We start from the raw sequence: 26171 nt of genomic DNA, 5'->3' as shown, positions 1-26171 counted from the left end.
TGAATGAACCTTGAACCCTAGGGCTTGATGGTAACAGCTGGGGCCAGGCATGAAAAAAGACTTGGATGTGGAGACTCATGGAGTGACGACCAGGCAAGTGGGACTCAGGATACTGGCACCATCCTGAGATAGAGACAGCCAGGCTCTCCACCCACATACTCCCCAATGGGCTCACAGCCTCTTATGCTCCTGGCTGCCACCTCTCCAGGGCTACTTTTGTTCCTGAGTACCTCATGTGAAGCATGTGGATGACACAGTCCCTGGGGCTCCCTGCTTCCACTTGTCTTCCCACTGCAGTTGATATGCTGGCCTGGCTGCAGCAGGGCAGCAGGAACAGGGATGGGGAGCCTCGCCTCCCTGGGTCACCCTCCCTGCACACACACTGCCTCCCATCCCTCCCTCCTGCCCATCAGTGCACGGGAGTAGGGCCCAGCCGGTGCTGTTGAGGGTCCTCTCTGGAATGCACTGAATAAAGCCCGTGCAAGGACCCTGGAGCCTGTGCAGCCTCAGTGACAAGTATCTCATCCACCAGCCCATGGGACAAGTGGTATGGCCAATGGTGGCACCCCAAAGACAAGGGGCATGCCTGGTGCCCAGCAGAATAATTTATGCTTTTAACCTTATTTCCAGGTAGAAATGAAAGGGTATACATCAAAGGCACGTGTCCCCCATGTGTAGTACGACCTTCACTGTCGTAAATATTTTTTAAAAATACAGTGTTTAAAAATAACCAAGGCACTGACATCCCATTCTGTGGGCACGGGGTGTCTCGGTGAGCTATGCTCTTCTTTGATGGGGAGAGGTAGATGAGGGGCTCTCTGCTTCCTTCCTAGTATCTGTTGGGAGGGGACGTCTTGCTCCCTACAACATGCCCTCCGAGGGGCCGCCTTGCCTCCGCGTGACATCGCCACTGGTAGAGCACTGTCTCCTCCCAAGATCGCCCATTCCACTTTTGGCCAGTGTGATGGCTAGAACCCGAATGTTTCACTGTAGCTTCTGCCCTTCGTTCCAGCCCTGCCCTCTCAGGCCTCCCAGACTTCTCCAGGATGGAGTTTCATTGCTACACTCTGACTTCTAGTTTCTTCTCAACACACAGGCTGTTCTTAAAACAAGGTGTCTCTATTTCTATTCCTGTACCATTCACTTCTTGGAATCCCAGTAAGTAGAACCTTCCTCATAGATGAGGACACTCAAAACCAGAGAGAGAAGCCCAGGCCCCTCAGCAGTACCAGACTAAACCAGGACTGCTGTCTCCCAAGCCAGACTCTGTCACTCTAGCCCAGCATCTCAAGGGCAAAAATGGTGAAATTAAAGTCTGAAAATCAAAACTAGTTTTCAGCTGGACACAGTGGTACTTACCTGTAGTCCCAGCTACAGAGGAGGGTAACTTTGAGACCAGCATGGGCAAGGAAGTGAGACGCTGTCTCAAAAGAACAAAAAACCCATTTTCCTTCTAACACAACCAGCAGAAAACGTTAAATCATATTCCATTTCAGTCATCACCTTATGAATGGGCAACCTGGCTAAGTGAGAATTAATGAGCCCACACTCAGAAGAGCATCGTTTGATTTTGCACCAAGTCTTCTGTTCAAATCCCATCAGATCTGAGAGAATGCTCCTATGGAATACCTGATTTTTAGAAGTTGGAATTTTTTTTAGAAACTGCCATGTATGATAACACTGCAGACAAAACAATGTATCTGCAGGTCAGATGCAACCTGGAGGCCACTGAATTGCAACCCCTGATCTCGAGGTCAGAGGCAGGTAGCCTTTATCCCCAGGACTCCACATTCCTCCACACCCTTCCCTGGGCCTCCACTAAAACCAACTAAATGGTCAAAAGGTATTGAAATTGACAGATTTGTATCTTCAAGTGCTTTAGGCCAGTGGTTCTCACCCTTCCTAATGCCATGACCCTTTAATACAGTTCCTATACGTCATGACCCACAGGTTGAGAACCGCTGCTTTAGGCTTAGCGTTTTATTAATCCTTTTTCTCCTCTTAACCAATTCTCCCCTTCTGAATCTATTTACTCTGGAGTATAAATCTCCAGGACTAGGAGTGCCTGGCAGGGCAAACAAAGAAGACGCATCTTATGGGGAGCAAAGTCTCAGGCTAAAGCAGTGTTTCACAATCCTGGCTGCACATTAGACATTAGAATCCCTTAGGAGCTGTAAAAGATACTGATGCAAGGGCTCGACCCCCAGGGATTCAGATTTCATTGGTTGGAAGAGGGGTTTCAGTTTGTTGCTTGCAAACTTCCCCAGATAATTCTTATTTGAGTTGAGCTCAACAGGAAAGTGAACACATAGGCTAGAAAATGAAGAGACAAGGGGTTAAGGTGCCAGGTGACTTCCCCACGAATACTAGGAACTGCCTGTCATCATCAGTGCCAGGCAAGTTAACTGAGCTCTAGCCCAGAGTCTGGAAGTCCTTATTACATCAAGTCTGGGTGGGGAGAGATTTTGCCCAGTTTTCTAGGGTCCTCAGAGCCCCCGCTCTTGGTGGAATTGGACACATTTGCTTTTGCCTGGAAGGAAAGTTCAACAGCAGTCTCTGAAGACAATTTTGGCATTTAGAGGCAAGTGGCCCAAAAATGCAACCTCAAATCAACATTAAAACCATATTGCAGTTCACAGATGTACATTATCATTCACAGAACATTGATGTTCTATCAGATAGTTAAAAATATCATAGAGCTAAGGCTCTGTGTTAACAGGAAATATAACCAACTTTCAAATGCTTTGCCCTTTAAAGGCATTATTGGCCCACCATAGACACTGCTCTAAATAAACTTAGGTGTTCCGGAGAAATACACATCTGGGGCAAGATCTGACTCTTGTAAACCAAATTACCAACAGAAGATAGTTTTAGAATTTGGTCCTTAGACTGTCAGGATTTCTAAGTTCTGGGGTAGCAAAAGAGACAGACAGGAGCTGTGAGGCAAGATGTGCAATCCTGGGTGGCTTCAGAGGGAATTCTGACACAGTGTGCCAGCAGACCCCTGCCCACCTGAGTCCCTACCAATCAGATGGGGACAGGTCCTCAGAGAAGATACAGAAGCTGTGGGGCAGCTTGGGTAGATTAAAGAGGCCTTTCTACAGCGTTCTAGGGAAGTGGAGCATCCCTCAGGTCCAGTTAGCAAAGAGTGAGAAAGAAGAATCTTGACGGGAGTGCTGCTCCTTTCTGGCATTGGATGGCACGGGCATGCAAGCAGTGGGCTTCTACAGCTGCCTCTGTCAGAACCACCAAAGGCTACATTCTACCTCAGACCTCACAGCTTCAATTTCTGTGAGGTAATTCTGAACACATTAAACTTCACAGAACAGGCAGTGTACAGCCACATTGTTCTGCTATTCCCTAATCTCCAACATCAGCTTCTTAAACCGTCTGGCGTATCTCAGCTGCCCTTCCGCATTGGCGCCTATCTTGAGGGCAGCAATAATCAACACAAATCCCCGAGGGGTGCTATGGTGCAAACAGTGGAATTTCTGGGCTTTATTTTTATTAAGGAAGGTAGTGTTTCCTAACAAGGCAGGTATCCAGGTGGAAACAGCAAAGTACAAAAACAAACACAAAGAGAAAGTATGGACTAACTCTGCCCAGGGAAATACGGAAGAGCTTCTCAGAGATGGAGTTGACCTTTCCTTCCCTAGAGGTCTCTACAAGACAAACTGCTACCTCCAACAATATATGAGAGGTTTTTGCATCAGTGTTCTCCCAGAATAAGATACTACACTTGAGTCAGTCCCTCTGGCTTCAAGCCCAGGACGCCAAGCAGTCTGTAATAGAAACAGCTGGCTCAATCATGTTCCTTTCCTGACATAATGATTCACTGCAATCAGGCCTCACACCCAGAAAGAGGTAGCCAGGCATCTCCACCACCCAAATGTGGTCTTAGGCGCTTACAACAGTCATTAGTAATGAATAGTCCCGTTTTCATTCACCACTACACTGGCCTTGGCTTTTATCTTCAGCTTCTTACCATTATAAAAATAGATCCCCCAAATTACCTTTATGTTAATAAACATCAATTAGGTTCAAAGGGCAGTCAAGCTTAATCGGCCACATTAAAATCAGCATAGTGCTTCTGTGCCACCGTCTATTATATTAGCTTCAACATCACACTAAAGTAGGACAGCATGTCCCCAAACAGAAACTGAAACAGGAACAGGGCTTCACTGGCTTAGCGTGGAGAGGACTGGAAGCCTTGCACCTGGGCTTTAAAACTTTTGTCTAAACTGTACCTAGCAAATTCACCAGGTTTGAAAGCAGAGTATGGGCAGAAAATTATTTTTTAAAAAAGATGGGGATACCACACCTTGATAGATGCATCCCTACTAATCAGTCTTGTATGTTTCTTGTTGTTATCTCCCAGGCATGTGTTAAAAAGTATGTGCAGCAAGTCAATGAAGGTGGCCCAAGCCAGAGTCAAAAAATATCCAAAGTTTAAAGAAAAATTAGAGGAAAAACAGAAAAGTAATTGTCAAATCAGTACAGCTAGCTAAACAACAAGCTTATCAAGGGCAAGGATCAGCTTTATTTTTATATGTACATACTCAGTACAGTACCCGACATACGGTAGGTATTCAATAAATGCCATCTCCAAGACTTTGTTCCCAATGGCTGAGGAAAAACCTCAGTCCTCCTCTCTCATGAACTGAGCACACCAAATTTAAAAATCAAAGGCAAATTAGACAATATAATTTTGCTGGGCATGGTGGCTCACACCTGTAATCCCAGCACTCTGGGAGGCTGAGGCTGGCGGATCACTTGAGCTCACAAGTTTGAGACCAACCTGAGCAAGGGCGAGACCCCCATCTCCAAAAAATAGCCAGGTGTTGTGGTGGATACCTGTGGTGGATACCAGATATTTGGGAGGCTGAGGCAAGAGAATCACTTGAACCCAAGGGTTTAAGGTTGCTATGGGCTATGATGCCATAGCACTCTACTGGGGGCAAGAAAGTGAGACTCTGTCTCAAAAAAAAAAAAAAAAAAGAAAAGAAAATGTAATTTTGTCTAAACTTGCCAACAAGCTAAGATTTTGTGAACCACCTAAAATCTGTATCTCTCATACTGAAATTTCTGTATCAAGTATCTGAAGAAATATACTACTACTAGTATATTCTGTAGTCTGATCATCTGTTACTTTAATATAGCAAACATGAATTGAAACAAAGGAAAAAAAAAAAGCTCAGAAAAACCTGTCTAAAAGAATTCTGTAGTCCCACTGGGCATTGCAGCCAGACAGGCGATGACCTGGCAGAAACCCTAAGGTTAGATTCTCTAGTACTGGGAGTCTTACAGCAAATTAACACTCCCAAAGAGGGTCAAGAGACCCAGAGCCTCCTTCCAGCTCTGGCACCCTCAGTCCTTATGTGACCTTGGATGAACAAGGCACTTCTTTCTAGACCTGTGTTCTCACCTATAAAATGAGAGGGTTGCACTCGCTGGTTTTCTCAGATCTCTATAAAAGGACTGAGATGGCTACCTGAAATCTAAATTTGAAAACAAAGACATGCCAAGGATGTGCTCCAACACCATCATTTAATATTCTCCTGGTTTTTTTCTTCCTGGCAGTCTTTTTTCCCCCACCTCCTGGCAATCTTAACCAGTGCAATTAAGCAAAAGAAATATGAGTTATGAATGCCAGAAATGAGAAGACAAAATTACCATTACTTGAAAATAATGATTAGCGTAGCAGGGACATCCAAAAGCAGCAACTAAAACATTATCATTTTTAAAAAGGCCAACCCACTGACTTTGTAAAAACATTAACATGTAAAGTATTTTAATATAAAAACTAACAATTAATTAATTAACAAATTAACAAATAATTAATAAATAATAAAAGGAAGATATTTGTAAGACTTTCATTAAAAAAAGAAACCTTAAAATAAATCTCTAGACAGAGTCATGAAAGACTTGACTAAACAGACATCTATTTCTTCTGGATAAAAAGGCCCAGAACTGTAGAGATGTCAAGTCTCCCTATACTAATATGTTAATGTAATGCTAAACAAAATAATCTCTTGATATGATAAAATGATACCCAAGTTTATCAAATACATACACAATAATTAAAAAAAAATCATTTACTTCTATCGACCCCTGCTAAAAGAAAGACACATGACGAACTACTTGCCCAACTGATATTTCATATTTACCAGGCTTTTCACTATATTTCGAGCACTATGTTAAGCATTTAATTATCTCATTTGCTTATCAATAGTCCAAGTTACATAATATGTATTACTGTCCCAATTAACAGAAACTGAGGCTTAGATAGAAAAGTAAGCTGGCTCAAGGTTACAAAGCTAGTAAGTTCAGAGCCAGTATCTGAACCCAGACCATATTCCCCAGCTCCACCACACTTTCAGATCAACAAAATAGACAATCCAGAAAAAGATCCAGTTACATTATGAGAATTTAGTTTGTAATTCAAATCAGTGGGAAATAATTCAGAGGTTCCTGGCTCCTTGGATCTTTACATAAAAATAAATTCCAGGTATGAGAAAAGAAGGGACGAGAAGCCATAAAACCTTCTCTTTTTCAAGTAGAGAAAACATGGGTAAAAAAGATGATCTTGGAATGGAAGTTAGCCTTAAACAAATGACAAATCTGACTACATACTCTGCTCAAAGCATTAAAAATAAAAACTGATTATATACAAATGTAACTTCTGATATGAAAGCTATCATATTTAAAATAAAAAAAAAATAACTGTTACGTAACAGAGAAAATGTCCTTAAACGTCCAAGGAATTTCTAACTACTATTAAGAAAAAGAGCACAGACCAGCCCCATATGCCGGAGGTGGTGGGTTCAAGCCCAGCCCTGGCCAAAAACTGAAAAAAAAAAAAAAAAGAAAAGAAAAAGAGCACAACTCAATAGCAAAAAATATATAAATGGTGAGTAATAAGTGAAGAGTTCAACTTCATTCATAATACAGGAAATAAATATAAACCATGAAATACTATTTTTCATTAATAACCTTGGCAAAAACTAAATGATTAGGTAATAACTAATATCAAGAAAGGTATAGGAAGATGGAAGGCAATCAGATACTCTCTATCAGGATTTTGAAGTCACTAAGTCAGTACTATAAATAAATTTGTCCTGTGAATATTGTACATAAGAATGTTCACTGCATCCTAACATAACTGATGCTATTAGAAAAATAAATATTTACTGCAGCATTATTTGGAATATCAAAAACTGAAACCCTAAAAGTACATAAATAAGACCTGATTAAATAAATTTTTAAGTCCATCCACAGAATTAAATGCTATGAAGTTGTTCTTTAAAAATCCATACATATGGGAGATGGGAAAATGCCTAAGATATATTAAATAAAAAAGATGCGGAATAAGTAAGAAAGGTGAAAGTTCATTTGCACTTTAAAAAATGACAAAGAGAAATAATATACACACACAGAAAAAGTTCTGCGAAGCTACTCAAAACTATTAATAGTGATTGTTTCTATAGAGTCTAAATACGAGGTTAGGGAGAGATGGGAAGGGAACTTTTTTTATTTTTTTTTTTGCAGTTTTTGGCCAGGGCTGGGTTTGAACTCGCCACCTCCGGCATATAGGGCCAGCACCCTACTCCTTCGAGCCACAGGCGCCACTTTTTTTATTTTTCTTTTTTGTTTTTTTTTTAGAGACAGAGTCTTACTTTGTCGCCCTAGGTAGAGTGCCATGGCATCACAACTCACAGCAACCTCCAGCTCCCGGGCTTAGGCAATTATCTCGTCTTAGCCTCCTGAGTAGCTGGGACTACAGGCGCCCGCCACAACACCCAGCTATTTTTTTGTTGCAGTTTGGCCTGGGCCGGGTTCGAACCCGCCACCCTGGGTATATGGGGCCGGCGCCCTACTCACTGAGCCGCAGGCACCGCCCAGAACTTTAACTATTTGAATTTTTCTTTACTACCTGAATTATTCCCAGGAACATGTATAACTTTGACAATTTTTTTCCTAATGAACTCAACAAAAGATCACCTTAGCTAAGGCACACTGAACAATAAAGACACAAACCTCAAAGTCGTTTTTTCAAACATTTACTGAACACGACACCATTTTTCCTTTTACACGGCAAGATTGTTAGTTTAAAATTAGCTGAGCTATTAAGACTATCAAATGCCAAGGAATTGAAAATAATTCTACATGTCAAACTCAAGTAGAAAATGCCATGCAATATATAAATCACTAACAGACCTCTTGCAGTCATCAAGTTTACTATGTTTATTAAAGTCACATAAATGGTTTGACAAAAGTGCACAATAGAATGACATCACTGGTTTGTTATAAATCACAGTGGATTACTAGAATACAACAATGTAGTTCCTCAACATGGAGGACTGCAGGATGGGATAAATATTATAAAGGACAGAATCTTTTCAATAGATTAGGCCACTCAGATTTTACTCCCCAACTATGTACCTCTGCAAAGACTGGTTAGGAAAGCTGAGTATTTTTCCTCATCTTTTCTCCTTTACCAATTACTAAGCAACAACGAAAAAAAGCCATGCACAAATTTTACAACACCTGATACAAAGATACAAAATTGTGTTCACGTCATCACTTGGCAAGCTTGCATCTTTGCTCCTTCATTTTTCTGATTAGGCCATTCATCACATGACTCACCCCTAAATAAAAAGCTGTTAATAATTTAGCAATACTCCTCCCTGCACACACATCGAGATACACTCCCCATAACCATCAAGTCACTGTCCCTTCCCGACACATTAACACAAAGGTACACACCACAAACCTAGGACTAGAGACACTTACTTTACAGTTTTAAAAATTAGTATATAATCATTGTCGGTGCCGGATACAGTGGCTCACGCCTGTAACCCCAGGGCAGGCAGAATGCCTGAGCTAGAGCAAGACCCCGTCTCTAAAAATTGCGAGGCGTTGTGATGGGTGCCGTGGCAGGTACCTGTAGTCCCAGATACTTGGGAGGCTGAGGCAAGATAATTGCTTGAGCCCAAGAGTTTAAGGTTGCTGTGAGCTATGATGCCACAGCACTGTATGGGGACAAAAAAGTGAGACTCTGTCTCAAAAAAAAAAAACTCACTGTCAATGTGGTGCTTAGTTCAGATCCCGTATCAGGGGCAGGAGATGCTGTACAACCCAGCCCACTGAAGGTTTGGGCAAGTGTGCCAGAATGTGAAGAAAGCCCTGCAATGGACACACATAATAGGAGCTTTCTACTTAAAGAGATGCTTTCTAGAACAAAGCTATGGATTTTCATAATAGTAATGAACACAATTCTGGACTACAAACTTTTCATAGAGCAAAATGCACAGTTTTGTTTTCTCTAACCCCTTTTAATGTTATAGTTAGTGAGAAAAACAGAATAGTCACCTGTGTATTGACACATCTGACTAGCCTGAAAAGGAACATTTGTTATAGAAAATCTACCATAAACACAAGTCCTTTATACTTTCATATATCTACTCTCTAATTCAACCACTGACTGACTGCTTCAAAACCAGCCAACTGTAATCCAAGGTCTCTAGCAACTCACCTCTCACCCCACCCCATTCCAAAAAAAATAATACCTCTGTTTAAATAATCTAAAGTGATCTTATTCATAAAGTAGCTGCCTCAACTGTAGTGGAAACTCCTTGACAGTGCTGCTCCCTTGACATTTTAGTTTTCAAAACACCTGCCAAATACAGAGTTGGTATTTAGGGGGTTGCTGACCCAAAATCATATTTTACTTCAAACAATGCTATCATACCTAAGTTCTCATCATTACCAATTATTAATCAACTATTAGTATAAGGAATTAGAACCCTTCTCAGAAACAAATGAGAGCAAAGCTCACAGATGGTCTGTTTGGGGGGTTCTATTTGTTCATTTAAAGTTTCCACAGCAAACAACCTCAAAATAGTTGGGCTGTGGCCTACTAGAGCAATTCAGGTTGGACTGAGAAAGCTAAGTTGCCAGTGTCAATTCTGGGTGAAAATATCCCCCCTTCTTTTGTCAGTTGAGGGGATGAGTGTGCTGCTTATCCTTTGAGTTAAACAGTTACCTAAACTCAAAGAGTTCAGTTTCACCAACCCTGATGAGAGCATAAAACCCACTTAAGTTTCACTTGATTTGCAAATGAAAGCATCCCTCTGAGCCTCTAGTTCATCTAGATCATATATGACAATTACTGAGCAGGACACAGAAGTTCTGATTGAATCTGTAATGCTATCAAGGAAGAGTTACAAGTCAAAGCATAAGCATATCAATAATAAATATCAATGACCACAGTGGCTGCCAAACAGAGACAGCTAGAGTTCTCAGAGGGCTAAGATATACAACTATAATTTTCTTACCTATTTGTTTTCCTTTAAAAAAAAAAAAAAGTTAAGTTTGGGAAGGGTTTGGCTAAACACTTTAAAATAATTCTACCAAAAACATTAAAAAAAAAGGCATATAGATCACTTGTTTCAAGAATAGTTTTATACAGGTGTTTCACAATACACAATTGGATTGATTTTACAATAATTAGATCCTCAGTAAGATACTACACAATATACTACTATACTAAACAACAACAAAAAAGTCTAATTACCATTAGCACAGTTCATAGTTTATTCCACTGTCTTCAAATTTCTTTCTCCAACTTTGTCAGCATTTCATTCAGCATGGTTTTACTTTCTCCAGCATTGTCTTCCCTTCTCAAAAAGAGTGTCATTAAATTTTGATGTCTTTATGTACATATTATAATCATTATCCTCATTTTGTCAATAAACAATGTCTTAAATAGCACTGGTCCTGGGTAGCCAAAAGGGATGAAATGTATTTTTAAAACATGCAACATTATCTGATATTTTAAGTTTTGGTGTTTAAAAATCATACACATTAATAATGGAACCAACTGAATACAAGTGTCTTGCTATTCCTTAGACTGTCCAACAAGCAGGCCTTGTAATATGAAAAACAAAGGGTCTGATCTGAGCCATGGAAAAGGTGTCATTCACTCACCTTGAGGAAGTGCATTTTCTCTTTCACGTCACTTCGTATTGCCAAGAACAAGGTATAATGTTTCCTTGATTGATACCAGGAGGATCAAGGTCAGTAATTTTCAAATTAGGGCTCATTCAAATACCATCCTAAAACCTTCCTTGTAAAATCTCAGGTTAGGAAAATAGATATCTATTACTACCATCAGAACGTTCCTAACTGAAGCAAGAAGACACACAAAGTATAACTATAGCAACTGTAAAAGCATCTTGCATCCTTGGAGGGGGAAGTTTTTAAGGTACCCCCTTCTGTCCCTCCCATCCTTCAATTATTTCATTTTGTGGGGTTATCACTATTTTATTTAAGGCCCTAGGTGCTGATTTTGGCTTGATCATTGTTTTATACTAATCAAACTGCAACCTTTCTCTTAATAGTTAACAAAGCATTATTCATACATAAAATGTTAATTAAAATCTTAAGTTTTTAGAAGTTTATATCTGATGTTGCTACATCATTATAATGCTTTCCATTAAAGAAAAAAAAGCTGCAAGTCTTCACTTACAGTACCATGCACTATGAGTAGCTAAGGCATTCATTTGGCACTAGAGAGAAAATTACAGATACAGCTAATTTTACTTTCATTATCATTTTTAACATCAATAGAAATACATGTGTATCCTTTACTTGAATTTCTGTGAAGCTTAAACGATAATCACAGAATACTCTTTTGACAGTTAAAATATTGCCATTAAAACAAAACAAAAAGCAATAAAGACCTCTGTACAGCCTGTCAGAATAAGTGACATTATGTGGATGAAAACTTTACAGCTCTCAGACAGAAATACTTTCAAGTGGCATTGAGAATTATTAGCATCAAAAATACTTAATTTCCTATACCATACTAGTGATTTTTCTACTTCTTGTCACAGACTAATTTAAAAAAGTGAAAAAAAGTCAAAAATATCCCGGTTCCTTTTCATCTGTCCATAAATACCTTCTTAGACAGGTACAAATAATGACCTCTCGAAAGTATTTTCAAATTTTAAAAAAGGACACAGGAGGAAAGGGAAAAGGAGACAAAACACAGCATATGACTATATTGTGACAATCTGTTTCATAAGAAAACAGCACTCATAATTTTTACATGTCTGTGAGCTGAATCCAATGCAGACTGCTGCAATTTAGATAAATTACATTTGAAGAATTCAATCCTAAAGGCAGAGTTCATCAACATATTTGGAAAAATTGGTTTAAGATCATTACTACTTTGTATATACTACCCAGAATAATGCAACAATTACTATGAATTTAACTTTAGAAATTTGTAACTATTATTAAATCAGCACATTTTCCAGATTAATCTGCAGCTATATTTTAAATCCTCCCCCATTAAAATATGCTATATCACTCCACATAAATAACGGAGGAGTGAAAACTACCTACAGCAGTTTGGCATGTGCAAAACATCTGGATATCCCATTACATTTAATGTTCCTGTTTAGTGCTTCTTCTTCATGAAATCTACAAAACTGCTGCCTGGATAACACACTGCCATAGGCTGAAATACTTTTGTAAGCAGCTGTTTAAAACATTATCAATTTGAAAACATAAAAGTCCCTTGTTGCATAAACAAGAATATTTTATACTCATTCCTTAAAAAAAAAATAAAAAGAAGACAAACAGGTGACCAATATCCAAACACCTTAGATAACAGCTACACCTAAACAATGTGGCTTTGTTTAAAGTGTGTTTGAAATCAATTACCATATGAAGCAAGAAGACCAAATACAGAACTGAGGAAGCATGGGCTGGGAGGAAAGGTAGTGGGAGGGGAGGGGAGTAGAATTTATGAACACATAATTCTATTGTCTGTGATTAAAGTCCTTTACTTTTTAGCACCACATTAAACGATTTTACATATCCAGTCACTTAATGAAATCCAACAAACTCTTCAAGAGTTCTGGGGATCTGGTCTTGGTAGTTAATGTCATTTGCCCGAACTGCTCGGGCAGCCAGGCACTTGAGACTCATCTTCATTTGAGTTTTAAGTAGTATTTCAGATACCCCAGTTGTACTTTTGTCTAGCGGAGTCTTGTTCTGTTTATTTGTCATGTCAGTGTGAGCGCCAGCTTCAACTAGGCTAATGATGATAGAGTGCAAGGTCAAAAAATCACTGATGGGCCTATTGTACTGAACGATAATATGAAGGGCACTGTTTCCCTCGTTGTCCACAGCATTCACCTCAGCACCACAGTCCAGCAGGAGCTTGGTGACAAGTGCATTTGGAAAGCTGCAGACATCATTGGTGTGGAAATCATCAACTGGGGTATTTGAGTTGACAGCTAAATGCAGCAAAGTGAAACCTTCACGAGTTCTGGGATCAAGATGAATCAGGTTGTAGATCTGCTTGTTAATTTTGCACTGATCTTCTTCACTACACTGTGTTTTGGTGGAGATGCACACTAAGTACAGAAAGGTATAGAGATTACATTCGTAATTGTCCATAGCATTGTGGACATCAGTGTCAGGAATATTTTTCACTCTGTTCATACTCTGTTCTATTTCCAAGACGCTACATCTCAAAACACATTCTATGTCTGGGGCCTTCACAGTTTCATTCAAGTGTATCATCTGTGAGAAAACTTGAGCAAATCGAAGAAGATCCTTGTGGGTGTTCCTATTACCTTTCTGCCTAAGGTGCAGGGCATGAAGCCACAGTTTGATACAATGTTCAAATTCCATGTTATCCGCATAAACAGCCCCCCTGTAAATAATGGGATGAGAAACATCTATATTGTCAGCACCTAAAATCCGTTCCCGAACTATAAGGCCTTCCATATGAAGAGCATCTCTGTCTTGCCGAATGGATTCCAGTTCCTGGGGAGTTCTACATTCAGTTCTATTCCCGTAAGCATGGATTGGTGGGAGAACCTCCTTTTCAAGAATGTTATCACCATCTTGAAATCTCTCCAACATAGCTAAATATAGATAGTGGTATGTCTTCATGATGTCATAGTTCTCACGGTCATTTGCAAAGGAGGCACCCAAGAGTTCCAAAGCTTCGATCCGACTCCTTCGGTCACAGTCAGCATGAGATAGTAACAGCTCAACAACATCAGCTTTACAGCTCTCGGCAGCTACTTTCAATGGTGTCATCCCGTGGCCGTTCACTACTATAGCAGCACGCCATTTTATCAGCTCTTTCACAATATCTATGTGCCCGGCTTCAGCTGCAAAGTGCAATGCTGTGGCTCCACAATGTGCTTTAGCATTGGGATCAGCACGTTGTTCTAAAAGGTACCTGACCACATCGGTGTGTCCCTTATATGCTGCAATCATTAGGCAGGTGTTGTCATACTTGTTGGCAATGCTGATGTTGGCATTATTTTCAACCAAATATTTCACAATATCCAGTCTGCCATCAAAGCATGCTGCCCGCAGGGGGGTCGAGTTAGTCACTGTAGTATGGTTCACGTTGGCTCCATGGCTGACTAGAAGTTTAACAACTTCAAAATGTCCTGCTCCAGCTGCACACCAAAGAGCAGTGGCACCATCAATGACATACCTACACATGAAAAGAATAAACAGTTAGATAACAGAGGCCACAGGCCCTGACATAAGTTTAAAGGATGCATTCTTCTGCACCAACCAAGACCTTACTCCCCAAAACATTAATACATCAGTTTAGGTGAAAATAAGAACAGGTTATTTTAATAAAGCAATCTGCATAGTACTTGTACCCAGTACAAGCTCAATAAATGCTAGATATTACTATTAAACCTAAAACAAACAAACAACAACAACAAAAAAAAAAACAGTAAAGAATCACCAACTTACTGGCAAAAGTAAATACAGAGGCAACATGGAGGTATGTAACTTCTTTACCATCAAGTTGACCCACTGGCTCTTAAGAGCATTATCATGTTTCTCCTTCCCAGGACCTTCCAGATATCACAGTTCCTCATAATGATGAAAGCCAACCCAATCCCTCCATTAGCATTGTGATACAAACGACTTTAGGAAGAAAAACTTGAAGCATTTTCCCCTAAGCTAGTCAAATATACTTATTCTACTACAGCAGTGAGAATGGAATAATTATTGTTCCATATAATATGGACAGATGACATAAACATGATGCTGACCAAAGAATTCAAATGAACATAGCGTACACATAGTGTATTATTATATTTACATACCTATCTGGAGTATCAGAAGTAAAGATACTGGTTATTTTTGGCAATAGGCAATAAATGGAAAGCAACACAAAAAGGACTAAATTAAACAAATATATTTATTTTGTAAAATCTTTATACATATAATTGGTGCATTTTTCTCTATGTCAATTTAAAAGTTTTAAAAATAGGCCAGGTACAGTGCCTCATGCCTATAATCCTAGCACTTTGGGAGGCCAAGGAGAGAGAATCACTTTTGGCCTGGAATTCAAGACCAGCCTGGGCAAAATAGCAAAACTCCACTTCTACAACAAATAAAGAGAAACTACACCGAGAGAGGTGGCTCACACCTGTAGTCTTCAAATTGTGGGAGGCCAAGGCAGGAGGACTGTTTGAGCTCAGGAGTTCGAGGCCAACCTAAGCAAGAGCCAGACCCTATCTCTACTACAAATAGAAAAATTAGCCTGGCATTACAGCAGATGCCTGTAGACCTAGCCACTTGGGAGGCTGAGGAAGGAGGATCACTTAAACCCAGGAGTCAGAGATTGCTGTAAACTAGAATGCCACAAGACTCTAACCCCTCCCCCAGAAAAAGAAAAATTAGTGAACATACTGGTGTGCACCTATAGTCCCAGCTAATCTGTCTCTAAAAAAATTTTTTGTAATTAAAAAACATGTATATGGGCGGCGCCTGTGGCTCAGTCGGTAAGGCGCCGGCTCCATATACCGAGGGTGGCGGGTTCAAACCCGGGCCCAGCCAAGCTGCAACCAAAAAATAGCCGGGCGTTGTGGCGGGCGCCTGTGGTCCCAGCTGCTCGGGAGGCTGAGGCAAGAGAATCGCTTAAGCCCAGGAGTTGGAGGTTGCTGTGAGCTGTGTGAGGCCACGGCATTCTACGCAAGGGCTATAAAGTGAGACTCTGTCTCTACAAAAAAAAAAATGTATATGTGCATATATATATATATTTCACGTGTCTATGTGTGTTCCTCAATCAAAGCATTATAAGAAAAAAACTATTACAGGAAAAAAGTACTAATAGCAAGAAACAATTAGCATTTTTTTTTAATTAAGCAGGTATCATCTCTGACATTATTAGACTTGTACTACATGCTTGTGACTTACTAACTGAACATCTGATATGTCCTAGGTCTATTACATAACATAAAAAATTAGACTCTTGCTGGGAGTCCAGTCTTCCCCACCTTTTCACCTTCAATTTTTCTCCAATCTCAATTTTCCAGATTTTATCCTATTACTGACCAAAAGACCTGAAGAGAGATTTAGATCTACATTATTAGAACCAAAAAAATGTATTTGGGGCTCAGCACCCGTAGCTCAGTGGCTAGGGCGCCAGCCACATGGGCTACATGCACCAGGGCTGGTGGGTTCGAATCCAGCATGGGTCTGCTAAACAACAATGACAACTACAACAACAAAAAGCTGGGCATTGTGGCGGGCGCCTGTAGTCCCAGCTTCTTGGGAGGCTGAGGCAAGAGAATCACATAAGCCCAAGAATTTGAGGTTGCTGCGAGCTGTGATGCCAGAACACTCTACCGAGGGCTACATAGTAAGACCCTATCTCGAAAAAAAAAAATATTTGGAAGTGTTAAAGAAAAGCCAGATCAAAAGCAGTATCAAAAACCTTACTAGTATTTTATCTCCCATCGAATGAAAAATACAATTCCCCTGGTACTATGGTTTGAATGTGTTCCCTCCAAAATAATGTATTGCCAATGAGATACAATTAAGAAGTGACTGATGCCTTTAAGAGGTGATTACATCATGTGGGCCCCTCACCTCTACAGTAATATATCAACAGAAAAAAGAGTTTCAGTTGCATTCAGCTGGCTTGTCTTCTACTCTATGAAGATGCATAGATTCTCCCCTTGGAAGGATGCACCCCTCACCAGCTGAACCTGCTGGTGCCTTGATCTTGGATGTTAACAGCCTCTAGAACTCTGATAAATTTTTGTTCTTTATAAATTACCTAATCTCAGGTATTTTGTTGTAACAGCATGAAATGGACTAAGACACATAAATATCATAATTTAATACCACCACAAAAACAACGCCCTCTATTACTTCTGCTGAAAGTAAAATATCCATTTTATAATAACTCAAGTGATTACTTCTTCAGTTTCAAATAACGATATGAAATGTTTACAAGCGAAACCCTTCGCAGTAAGAGTGGTTACCTACTAGAAGGGGAGAATGTAGTGACTGGGAAGAGGCTTAAAGGTGTCTAAAATGTCCTATATCTTGGATATGGATGGTGGTCACACCAATGTTTAGAGAAGAAAATCCATCAAATAGCACACTTTAAACCTATGTGTTTTACAATATGTAAGAAGCACATTTAAGGCTCGGCGCCTGTAGCTCAGGGGCTAGGGTGCCAGCCACATACACTGGAGATGGCGGGTTCGAACCCAGCCCAGGCCTGCCAAACAGTGACAATTACAACAACAACAACAAAAAAAAAAAAAAAATAGCCAGGCGCTGTGGTGGGCGCCTGTAGTCCCAGCTACTTGGGAGGTGAGGCAAGAGGATCACTTTAGCCCAGGAGTTTGAAGTTGCTGTGAGCTATAAAGCTATGGCACTCTACCCAGGGTGACAGAGTGGTCCCAGTTACTTGGCTAAATAAATACATAAATAAATAAATAAAGTTGGAGAACAAACTACAGTAATTAAAATAAGTGTGTCACTGCCACAAGTATAGTAATATATCAACAGAACAAAAAAATCTCCAGAAACAGATTCACACATATACAATCACTTGACTTACGACAAAGACTCCAGTGAAATTCAAGAAGAAAGCAGTCTTTCTAATAAATATTGCTGGGGCAACAAGATACTCTGTATGAAAAAAAATTTAACCTTGACTCGTACCTCACACTACATACAAAAATCAGAGAAATACAGCCTATACTCTGAAAAGCAAAACAGTAAAAGCTTCCTTAAAAAAAAAAAAATGACTATCTTAATGACCTTTGGAATTTCTTGAAGGAAAAAAAAGCGCTAACAAGAAAAGTGGAAAAAAAGCACTAACCATAAAAGAAAAAAATGATTTACTGGATTTCATTAAAACTAGGAACTACTCTCCATCAAAAGACGTTTTTTTTTTTTGAGACAAAGCCTCAAGCTGTCATCCTGGGTAGAGTGCCATGGCATCACAGTAAACAGCAACCTCCAATTCCTGGGCTTAAGTGATTCTCTTGCCTCAGCCAAGTAACTGGGACCACAGGCGCCTGCCACAACACCGGCCATTTTTTGGTTATAGTTATCATTGTTGTTCAGCAGGCCCAGACTGGATTCAAACCTGCCAGCTCTGGTGTATGTGGCTAGCACTTTCACCACTTGACCTACAGGCACAGAGCCATCAAAAGACATTATAAAAGCAGGTGAATAAGCAGTCCACCCACTAGTAGAATAAGACATATTTAACAAATTAGCAACAAAAAGACAAAGAATCCAATCAGAAAATGAGTTAAAAGACTGAACAAGTATACTTCACAAAAGACAGCCAAATAACCAACAAATACATGAAAAGATAATCAAGACAATTACTTGCCAGGAAAACGCAAATTAGAACCAGTTTACCAATACACAGCCACTAGAATAGCTAAAATTAACAAGACTGGCAGGACAATACATGTACTAAGTGTTGGCCAGAATATGGAACAAGTAAACCCTCATCCCTGGTGGTAACTGCTGGTAGAAAGGTAACCAACCACTTTGAGAAAACTGGCAATATCTATTGGATAAACATACACTGACCCTATGGTCCAGCAATTCTAGTCCTTGGTATATACCAAAGAGAAATGAAAGCAAATGTCCACCAAAAGGAATATACAAGAATGTAATAGCAGCTTTACTCATGATAATCAAATACCAAAACAACTGTTAATATTCATTGACAGGAAATGGATAAACTGCAGTATATTCATACAATGGAATAGTACACAGCAGTAAAAAAGAAACTATTTATACTTGCACCACATGGATAATCTCATAGACATTGTGTTAAATGAAAAAAATCAGACACAAAAGAGTATATACTGTATGATTCTGTTATAGAAGTTCAAGTATAAGCAAAACTAATCCATAGAAGTCAAAATAATCATTAATTATGGGAAGGGAATGAATTAACTGAGAAGGGGCACAAGGGAAATTTTTAAAGAAATAAAATGTTCTAGACATTGATCTAGAAAGTGATTACACAGGTGTAAACATATTAAAAATTCATCATACAGTATTATACACAAGATTCATGCACTTTATTAGATACGTTATTCATTAACTAAAACCAGATACTATTAAAACCAAAAACAAAAAAGAGGCACAAATGACTTTAAAGAAAAACAGTTTAAGTGAATATAAACACCTTATATCAAATGCTTTCAATGTGCTAAGCACTGTTCTAGCTACTTTATATGCAATATATCTCATTTAATCTTCACAACAACCCTGGGTAGTTATTACAAAAGTACTTTGAATACCACAAAATGCATCAAATATAAGGAAACATAGTACACATTATTGTTCAAACATGTTTCAATTTAAAGAGCATTTTTTCAAGCTGATTATTAATATAATCCATAAAAAATACATAGTTAACATATAGTTACATTTACGTAGCTATACTGTTTCCTTGCACTGGTTTTTAAGATGTAAATTTATTCTCCAAGGACTATGAATCTAGCAGTAACCCTCTTACCATCATTTTAAAGATAAAAAAGACAAAAAGTGATTAAAATACTTTTCCGATCTCAAACATCCCAGAATCCTGCTGTAAAGGTAAAAGTTAAATTACAAGTATTACTTCAGCTGGTTTTTATAATGAAAACTACTTGGTCAGTTTAATATTTTTGCTGCTATAGGCTAATAATTTCCATTTTTCCCCCTTGAGCTATATAGTTATAGGACAGAAACCTTAGTTAGGCAACTAAAAATTTTAAGATATTTTATGACTAAAAAGTTCATTGTAAAGTATTTCATAATAAGACTAATCCTTCAGAAACATTAGCCTTGGGGAAGTTAGAATTTCTAGATCTAAAGCAAATATTAAACTGATTAAAGAGAATTATAATCCTAACATCTATGACATTCCTCCATCCATAAAATCTAGCTAAAATTTTACAAGTATTGCCTCAAAACAAAATAGTAAATGCATTAAATGGAAAACAAAGATACAATAAAATTAATCAACATTTACTAAATTCTTATGGGAGAAACACTGTAAAACAATGATCTTTTTAGACTCCAGGATTGCAATGCCAATTATTTATTATGTATTACATCTCTAAATCAAAAAACTATAATCTGATATTCACCTTTTCAAACAAAAAATATGTAAGCACTAGGCAATAAAAACTTTTCTCAAGGAGAGAGAATATTTCTAATCACAAAACTAAGCTCATCTACTTTCTGGTTCAAGTTAAAACAGAAAGGACTGGCTCAAGCATTTGAAACGGAAATAGAAATTCACTAAATGTAAATAACCAGCACTTTATTTTAACCAAAGTCCTTAAAATCACTTACTAAATCAAATGCAGTTCCTTGAAACATATATTGCCAAAGACGTTGTAAATGAAAGCAAATGACAGCATGCCTCTCATGCCTTTCCTCTACCTGGATATTTATTATAAGTATTAACCAGGCATGTGGCTCACACCTGTAATCCAAGCACTCTGGGAGCCTGAGGCAGGTGGATTGCTTGAGCTCACAAATTCAAGACCAGCCTGAGCAAAAGTGAGACCCTGTCTCCAGTAAAAAAAAAAAAAAAATAGAAAAACTAAGGCAAGAGGATCACTAAAGCCCAAGAGTTGGAGATTGCTGTAAGACATGACGCCATGGCACTTTACCCAGAGCAACAGCTTGAGACTCTTGTCTCAAAAAAAAAAAAAAAAAAAAAAGAAGTAGTATTAGTACAAGAACTCACTTTAAAAATAAGGGCACTCGTCAAGAAGTCTCAGAAGTCCTGTTCTTCTCCCAATCCACATCAGCAAACCTCTTCAAGGACTTGGGTCCCCGCAAATTCTGGTACAGACCAGTCAGGCCCTCAGAACTTAGGCAAGCACGATATTCCATGGTCATATGACACCTTCCCTTTGTTTCTGCTCCGTTTTTATAACATTCCTAACAACATCCCATTCTCCAACTAAAAGACCTTCTTTCGTTTCCATTAGTGACTTTTCTTCTTGTCCACTCACCTATGTCAATCATGGTGTTCACATGTTAAGCCATGAGTAAAATAATCTCAAATGTTACTCCTAAACATGCCAACAAGGACTCAAATATCAATGTGGGGCTTAATATAAGTGGGTGGTCCCTTCCCACCTGAGCTCTATTATGAACCCACTTTAGTTTCATTATATAAGTTTTTCGGTGAAACAGACTTTTAAAATTTTTAATACTTTAATGTCTGTTTGTCTCTCTCTTACATGTGCCCCCACACAAAACACAATATATTAAACCTCTAATTACACAGAATCTTTTGCACAGGATGAAACTAAAGAGTGAAACATCGCTGAAGACAAATATCAAGTGAACATTTAAGGAAAAAATATTAAGTAAACAGCAGTAAAGATATTCAACCATTTGGCCAACATTTGTGAAGATGGTATGCAAGTGACTAAAAATTAGAAACACTAACTTCCTTCAGCACACAGAGAACCTGTTAGACCCCACCCAGCCATAGGTCTCAAGAACCAGTGGAATCTAAGGAAGAGAGGTGGGCCTTTCAAAAGCCAGCCCCCCAGGGGTGAGTGGGCTCCATATTGTTAATACCACTCAGACAACATTTTCACACTACTGAGATGAGTGCAACATGAAATAATCACATTTGCAAGTAATACTGTCTTTTCCTAATAATTCTGAAAAGCCAAATGACTGGGAGAAATTGCAAAATAATTTCAGAGTGGTGTGAGTGGAAGAAAAGTGGCCAGGAACTTCAATACCTCTCTTTCATTAATTAATTGGTAAATTCCTCAAAGTAGAAACCTTACACTTCCTCTGTATACTCTATAGAATACCACACGGGTCTAGGCCCATCATAGGCATTTAATAAATAAAATAAATACAACTTTACAAAGTAACTAATAAATTCATAATTGCAATAATCCATAAACTAAATATATATACATATATACACACACATACATATATATCTAAGAAGGCTCAGACAAATGATACAAACATTTGAGATTGCAGTTTCAGCAGTATTACTCTTAGTTTATACAAAGATCATCAAAATCTGGTCTCCACCTCTCTCCAGTCTCCCACAATCTTTCTCAATTGCCCTCGCTTGAATCTCTTCTTGCAACAATACTGAATGTCCTTGCAAGTGGACCAGGCTGCTGCCCCTCTTTTTCACATCCTACTATTATCTAAAACACAGCTCAAACATCACCTCCCCTGTGAAACCTTTCCTGATCTCCCCCCAAGGCTGAGCACTTCTTATCCCTCCATTTTCACTCAGTAGTCCAAAAGATTTCTATAACCCTATATGGCATGGCACCTGCAATTACTCTTTTATATATCTATTTCTCTCTCTCTCTCCCTAAACCATCATCCTACCATGATAGAACAGTATGTAATTCATCTCTGCATACCCAATCCCAACCACAGAACCTGGCACGCAATTGGTGTTCAATAAATGTTTACTTACCAAATCCCCAGTCTAGAACAACTGGGCAAGGTAAGGCACTATACCAGCTCAATGCTGCATTTCTCATCATTTCAAGTTCTTTTAATTGCCACCTCAAAAAATTACTCTTTGATGGTTAAAGAATATGGCAATCAGCAAAGCCTTTCTAAATTCTCTAGAAAACTATTTTCTCTCCCTACTATTCTCTCTTCTCCACACAGGCTTCAGCAAGCTCCCTAGCAGCAGTGTTCTTCCCAGAAGCTGCTATTGCAGAGATCCGTATCAATGACTGTATGTGCGGATACAGCTAGAATAGTACTGGAGGTTCAGGGGTCATTCTGCTATCCTTCTTCTCTAGGTGTGGAAATGCAAGGAGTTACAGAGAGGACACAGAAGCCAGTAAGGGAAAGCAAACATGAATGAGGTGGCCATCTTTAGTCAATGTGAAAAAAATCATCTTGTTAACGTCTACAGAGGTGGTACCAGTGATATAAGCCATTATTCACAGGCTATCATTTCATCAAGATACAATGCTCTAAAATATTTTCTACTCATCTGAAACAGAATAAAAACATTTTAGTATTTAAATCTAAAAAAGAATCAACCAAAAATTCAACATTGCCTTCATCATCTTAAAAAAAATACTTTTTCAATCAGGTTTTAAACAGACAGTTTTTAACCACCAAAACTAAAGATAACGTATTTGTATGCTTAGATTCCATATACTCCAAAAGAAAAAAATTCTAAGACAGTTTATGTACTGGCACAAGTCAACAAAAACAAATGCAACCAATGAAGCAAAATCTCTATGCAGCTCTAATCTCTAATTTTATAATCCTCCAGCACAGAAAAGAGGATAATGTCAAACCTGACAATTCACTGTTCATTATCACCCCCAAAACATGTACAATTAAACTCAAAGGGCAAATTTTAACTATGACAAAATTAATTTTTGAACTCCCCACCTTGAATAAGAGTAAATGATCAAGCTTACCCACAACATCACAGGGTAACATGGAATTTAAAAATGGCATCATCTCCTATCAGGTCCAGTGCCATTTTAGTGGCCAACATATCTACCCTGTGCAATGTGGAAGATTCAGAGTCACGTCTTGAGATGTCTAGCTGCGTGACAGTCCCTCTAGAGGCTGCAGCTGCTGCTGGTTCTAGGTGCTTATTTTGACACTAAAGCTCCAAAAACACACTGAGGCTTCATAGGACCACTCACATGAAGAGGGAGAAACGGATGGCCAAATACCTCTTCAGAGGTCTTCAATGTTTATTAATGACCTCGTTAATTTCTGATCTCTCGTCACAACGCCAGTACTACTACAGGTAAAACCTAGAAAGCACCCATCTCCTCCAAACAGCTTATTCACAGACTATCTAGTAAGAGAAGGCGACTATCAACTAGATCTTGAGCCGGAAGGTGTGGCTATCTACCTATAGAGGGAATGAGGGAAAGGGCCCGATGAGGATGGGAGGCAAGACATGGGATGGAATATAGCCTATTAGATGACCTGGGCATCAGCGGGCCAGGAGGAGGTACAAATTGGGAGACGTACCTCCATTAAAGAACGTGAGGGAAGGGAGGAACCACGAAATCAGTGAGTCCGCACGAGTCAAAAACTAGATAGAGTTGGGATGTACCTACCCGTCAAAGCGGACGGTGCCAGTCTGCTGAGTCTGCACCCGGTAATGTTCTAACAGCAAGCGCACCACCTTGGCGTGTCCATTGCGGGCTGCGATGATGAGGGGCGTGGAGCGCTGCCCTCCCTGCTGGCTGACATAGCCAAGCAGATAACGGATGTCGCTTTCAGACCGGTTGAGAAGCAAGGCGGCCAGAGTCAGCACCTTGCCCTCGCTGGCCGCCTTGTACACATAGCCAGCCAGGCCCTCCATGGCCGCCGCCAACTCCAACACCCGTTTGGTCGCCACCGCTGCTGCTGCCTTGCGCCCCCGGAGGCCGCGTTCGCCAGCGCTTCAAACCTGGGCCCTCACAGCCCATTCAACAGGGCGCCTTCGCCGCCGCCGCGCCCAGGCAGCAGCGCAGCCCCGGGAGGGCGGAGACACAGAGGTGGCTGAGTGCCGCGGGGGGCACGTCCACGACCCAGCCCGGGCAGGGAGGAGGGCGGTCAGGGCCGACCCCAAGGCCCCAGACGCCGGCCCTGGACTAAGGGGATCTCCATGGCGGCCGCCACCCCAGGCCTCAAGCAGGACCCCTCCTTCCTGCTGGATGCGACAGGCGCGTGCCCGAGCTACGGGTCGCCCGCGGGGTCTCGAGAGGGCGGCGCGCGCCCCGGATGGCGAATGATGGGCGCGTCTCTCCCGACCCGGCCCACCCGGCCAAAGGCCTGAAATTGCCTCCGCCTCTGCTTTTCGCTCTTCGCGACTCCTGGCTGGAGGAACCCCGCAAGCCCTCGCCCGCTGAGCTCAAAAGTACCAGGTGCTGACGATGGCTTCGAAGATCCACGCGTGGGGGTCCCCGGAGCGATGCGGAACGCTCCAGGAGGAGCAGCGTAACAAGTCGCGGCAGGGAAGACGGCGAGCTTTAGCAGGCAGGGCCGGGAGGGGGGCGGAGGAGAAGGAGGGACGCTTAAGTGGGGTGTCTCCTCCAAAGCCGACCGGCGCGCAGACGGGGACGCGGTGAAGAAAGGTTCTGCTGTGCGGAGTTGGCCCATCCCCTATCGGCCCTGGGTGTCCCCAGTGCCCTTGATGCCTGGAGCCTCCTCTTCGCCCCTCTGCGGCCCCCAGGGTCCTTAGCAAGGGTAGGAAGTGGAAGCGGAGTGAGGGCGCAACACCGGCGGGCTAGAGGGACCATTCCCATTTTGCCATAGACGGTGTGGGAACCCCTCTCTGTCCCTGATCGGGGACCCAAGGGTGGGTGCGCGCAGTCCGGGGGTCCATTTTAGGAAAAGGGAGGCATCTCCGAGCGCCTGAAAAGTGAGACCGCGTAATAAACAGAGCAGCAGTCTCTGAGAAGGGAGTGGAAGACCAGCCTGCTCCCTCTGGAGAGCGGGATTAAGTGTGTGACAAAGATGGAGCGCGAAGGGGAACTGCACGCGCGGTGGCAAGTGGCGAGGTACCCTGGGAAGGACGGCGAGTTCCGTGTTCAGACCGAGCGGGAACCTAATCCTGAGCCCCCGGAGCCTCCGTTCTCTCACACAACACACAAAATGGCTGTTAGGATTTGAAAAGATCATTTATGCAACAAATTCTACAAGTCCGCTGTGTGCCAGGCTCTGCTTAGCACTAGTGATTCCGTGATGGACCAGTCCTTTTCTCCTGGGGCTTGTGTTGTCGGGGGTGGGGGGAGAACAAACAGTAAACAAGTGCGGTAGACTAGATTGGTTGAGCGAGTATCATTACGATTTGCTACGACGCAGAT

At 40.7% G+C, this 26171-nt stretch overlaps 1 protein-coding gene across 1 annotated transcript; it reads right to left on the bottom strand.

The window, feature by feature from the left end:
- Positions 1-8220: 8220 nt before the first annotated feature.
- Positions 8221-25361, bottom strand: FEM1B (fem-1 homolog B). Its single transcript, XM_053594145.1, has 2 exons — positions 24438-25361; positions 8221-14533 (listed from the first exon to the last, which is right to left on the bottom strand). The coding sequence occupies exons 1-2, from the start codon at positions 24683-24685 to the stop codon at positions 12898-12900; spliced, it is 1884 nt and encodes a 627-aa protein (XP_053450120.1). The 5' UTR covers positions 24686-25361; the 3' UTR covers positions 8221-12897.
- Positions 25362-26171: the final 810 nt, after the last annotated feature.

This window comes from Nycticebus coucang, chromosome 6, assembly GCF_027406575.1.
Source record: "Nycticebus coucang isolate mNycCou1 chromosome 6, mNycCou1.pri, whole genome shotgun sequence".
NCBI lineage: Eukaryota > Metazoa > Chordata > Mammalia > Primates > Lorisidae > Nycticebus > Nycticebus coucang.
The sequence above is the reverse complement of the archived record's forward strand: the minus strand, read 5'-3'. Positions and strand labels throughout refer to the sequence as shown.

Coding starts and splice junctions, on each gene's coding strand:
- FEM1B (XM_053594145.1), bottom strand. CDS start 24,685: ATGGAGGGCCTGGCTGGCTATGTGTACAAGGCGGCCAGCGAGGGCAAG. Junction 14,534..24,437: donor GGCACCGTCCGCTTTGACGG/GTAGGTACATCC, acceptor TTTCATGTGTAG/GTATGTCATTGATGGTGCCA.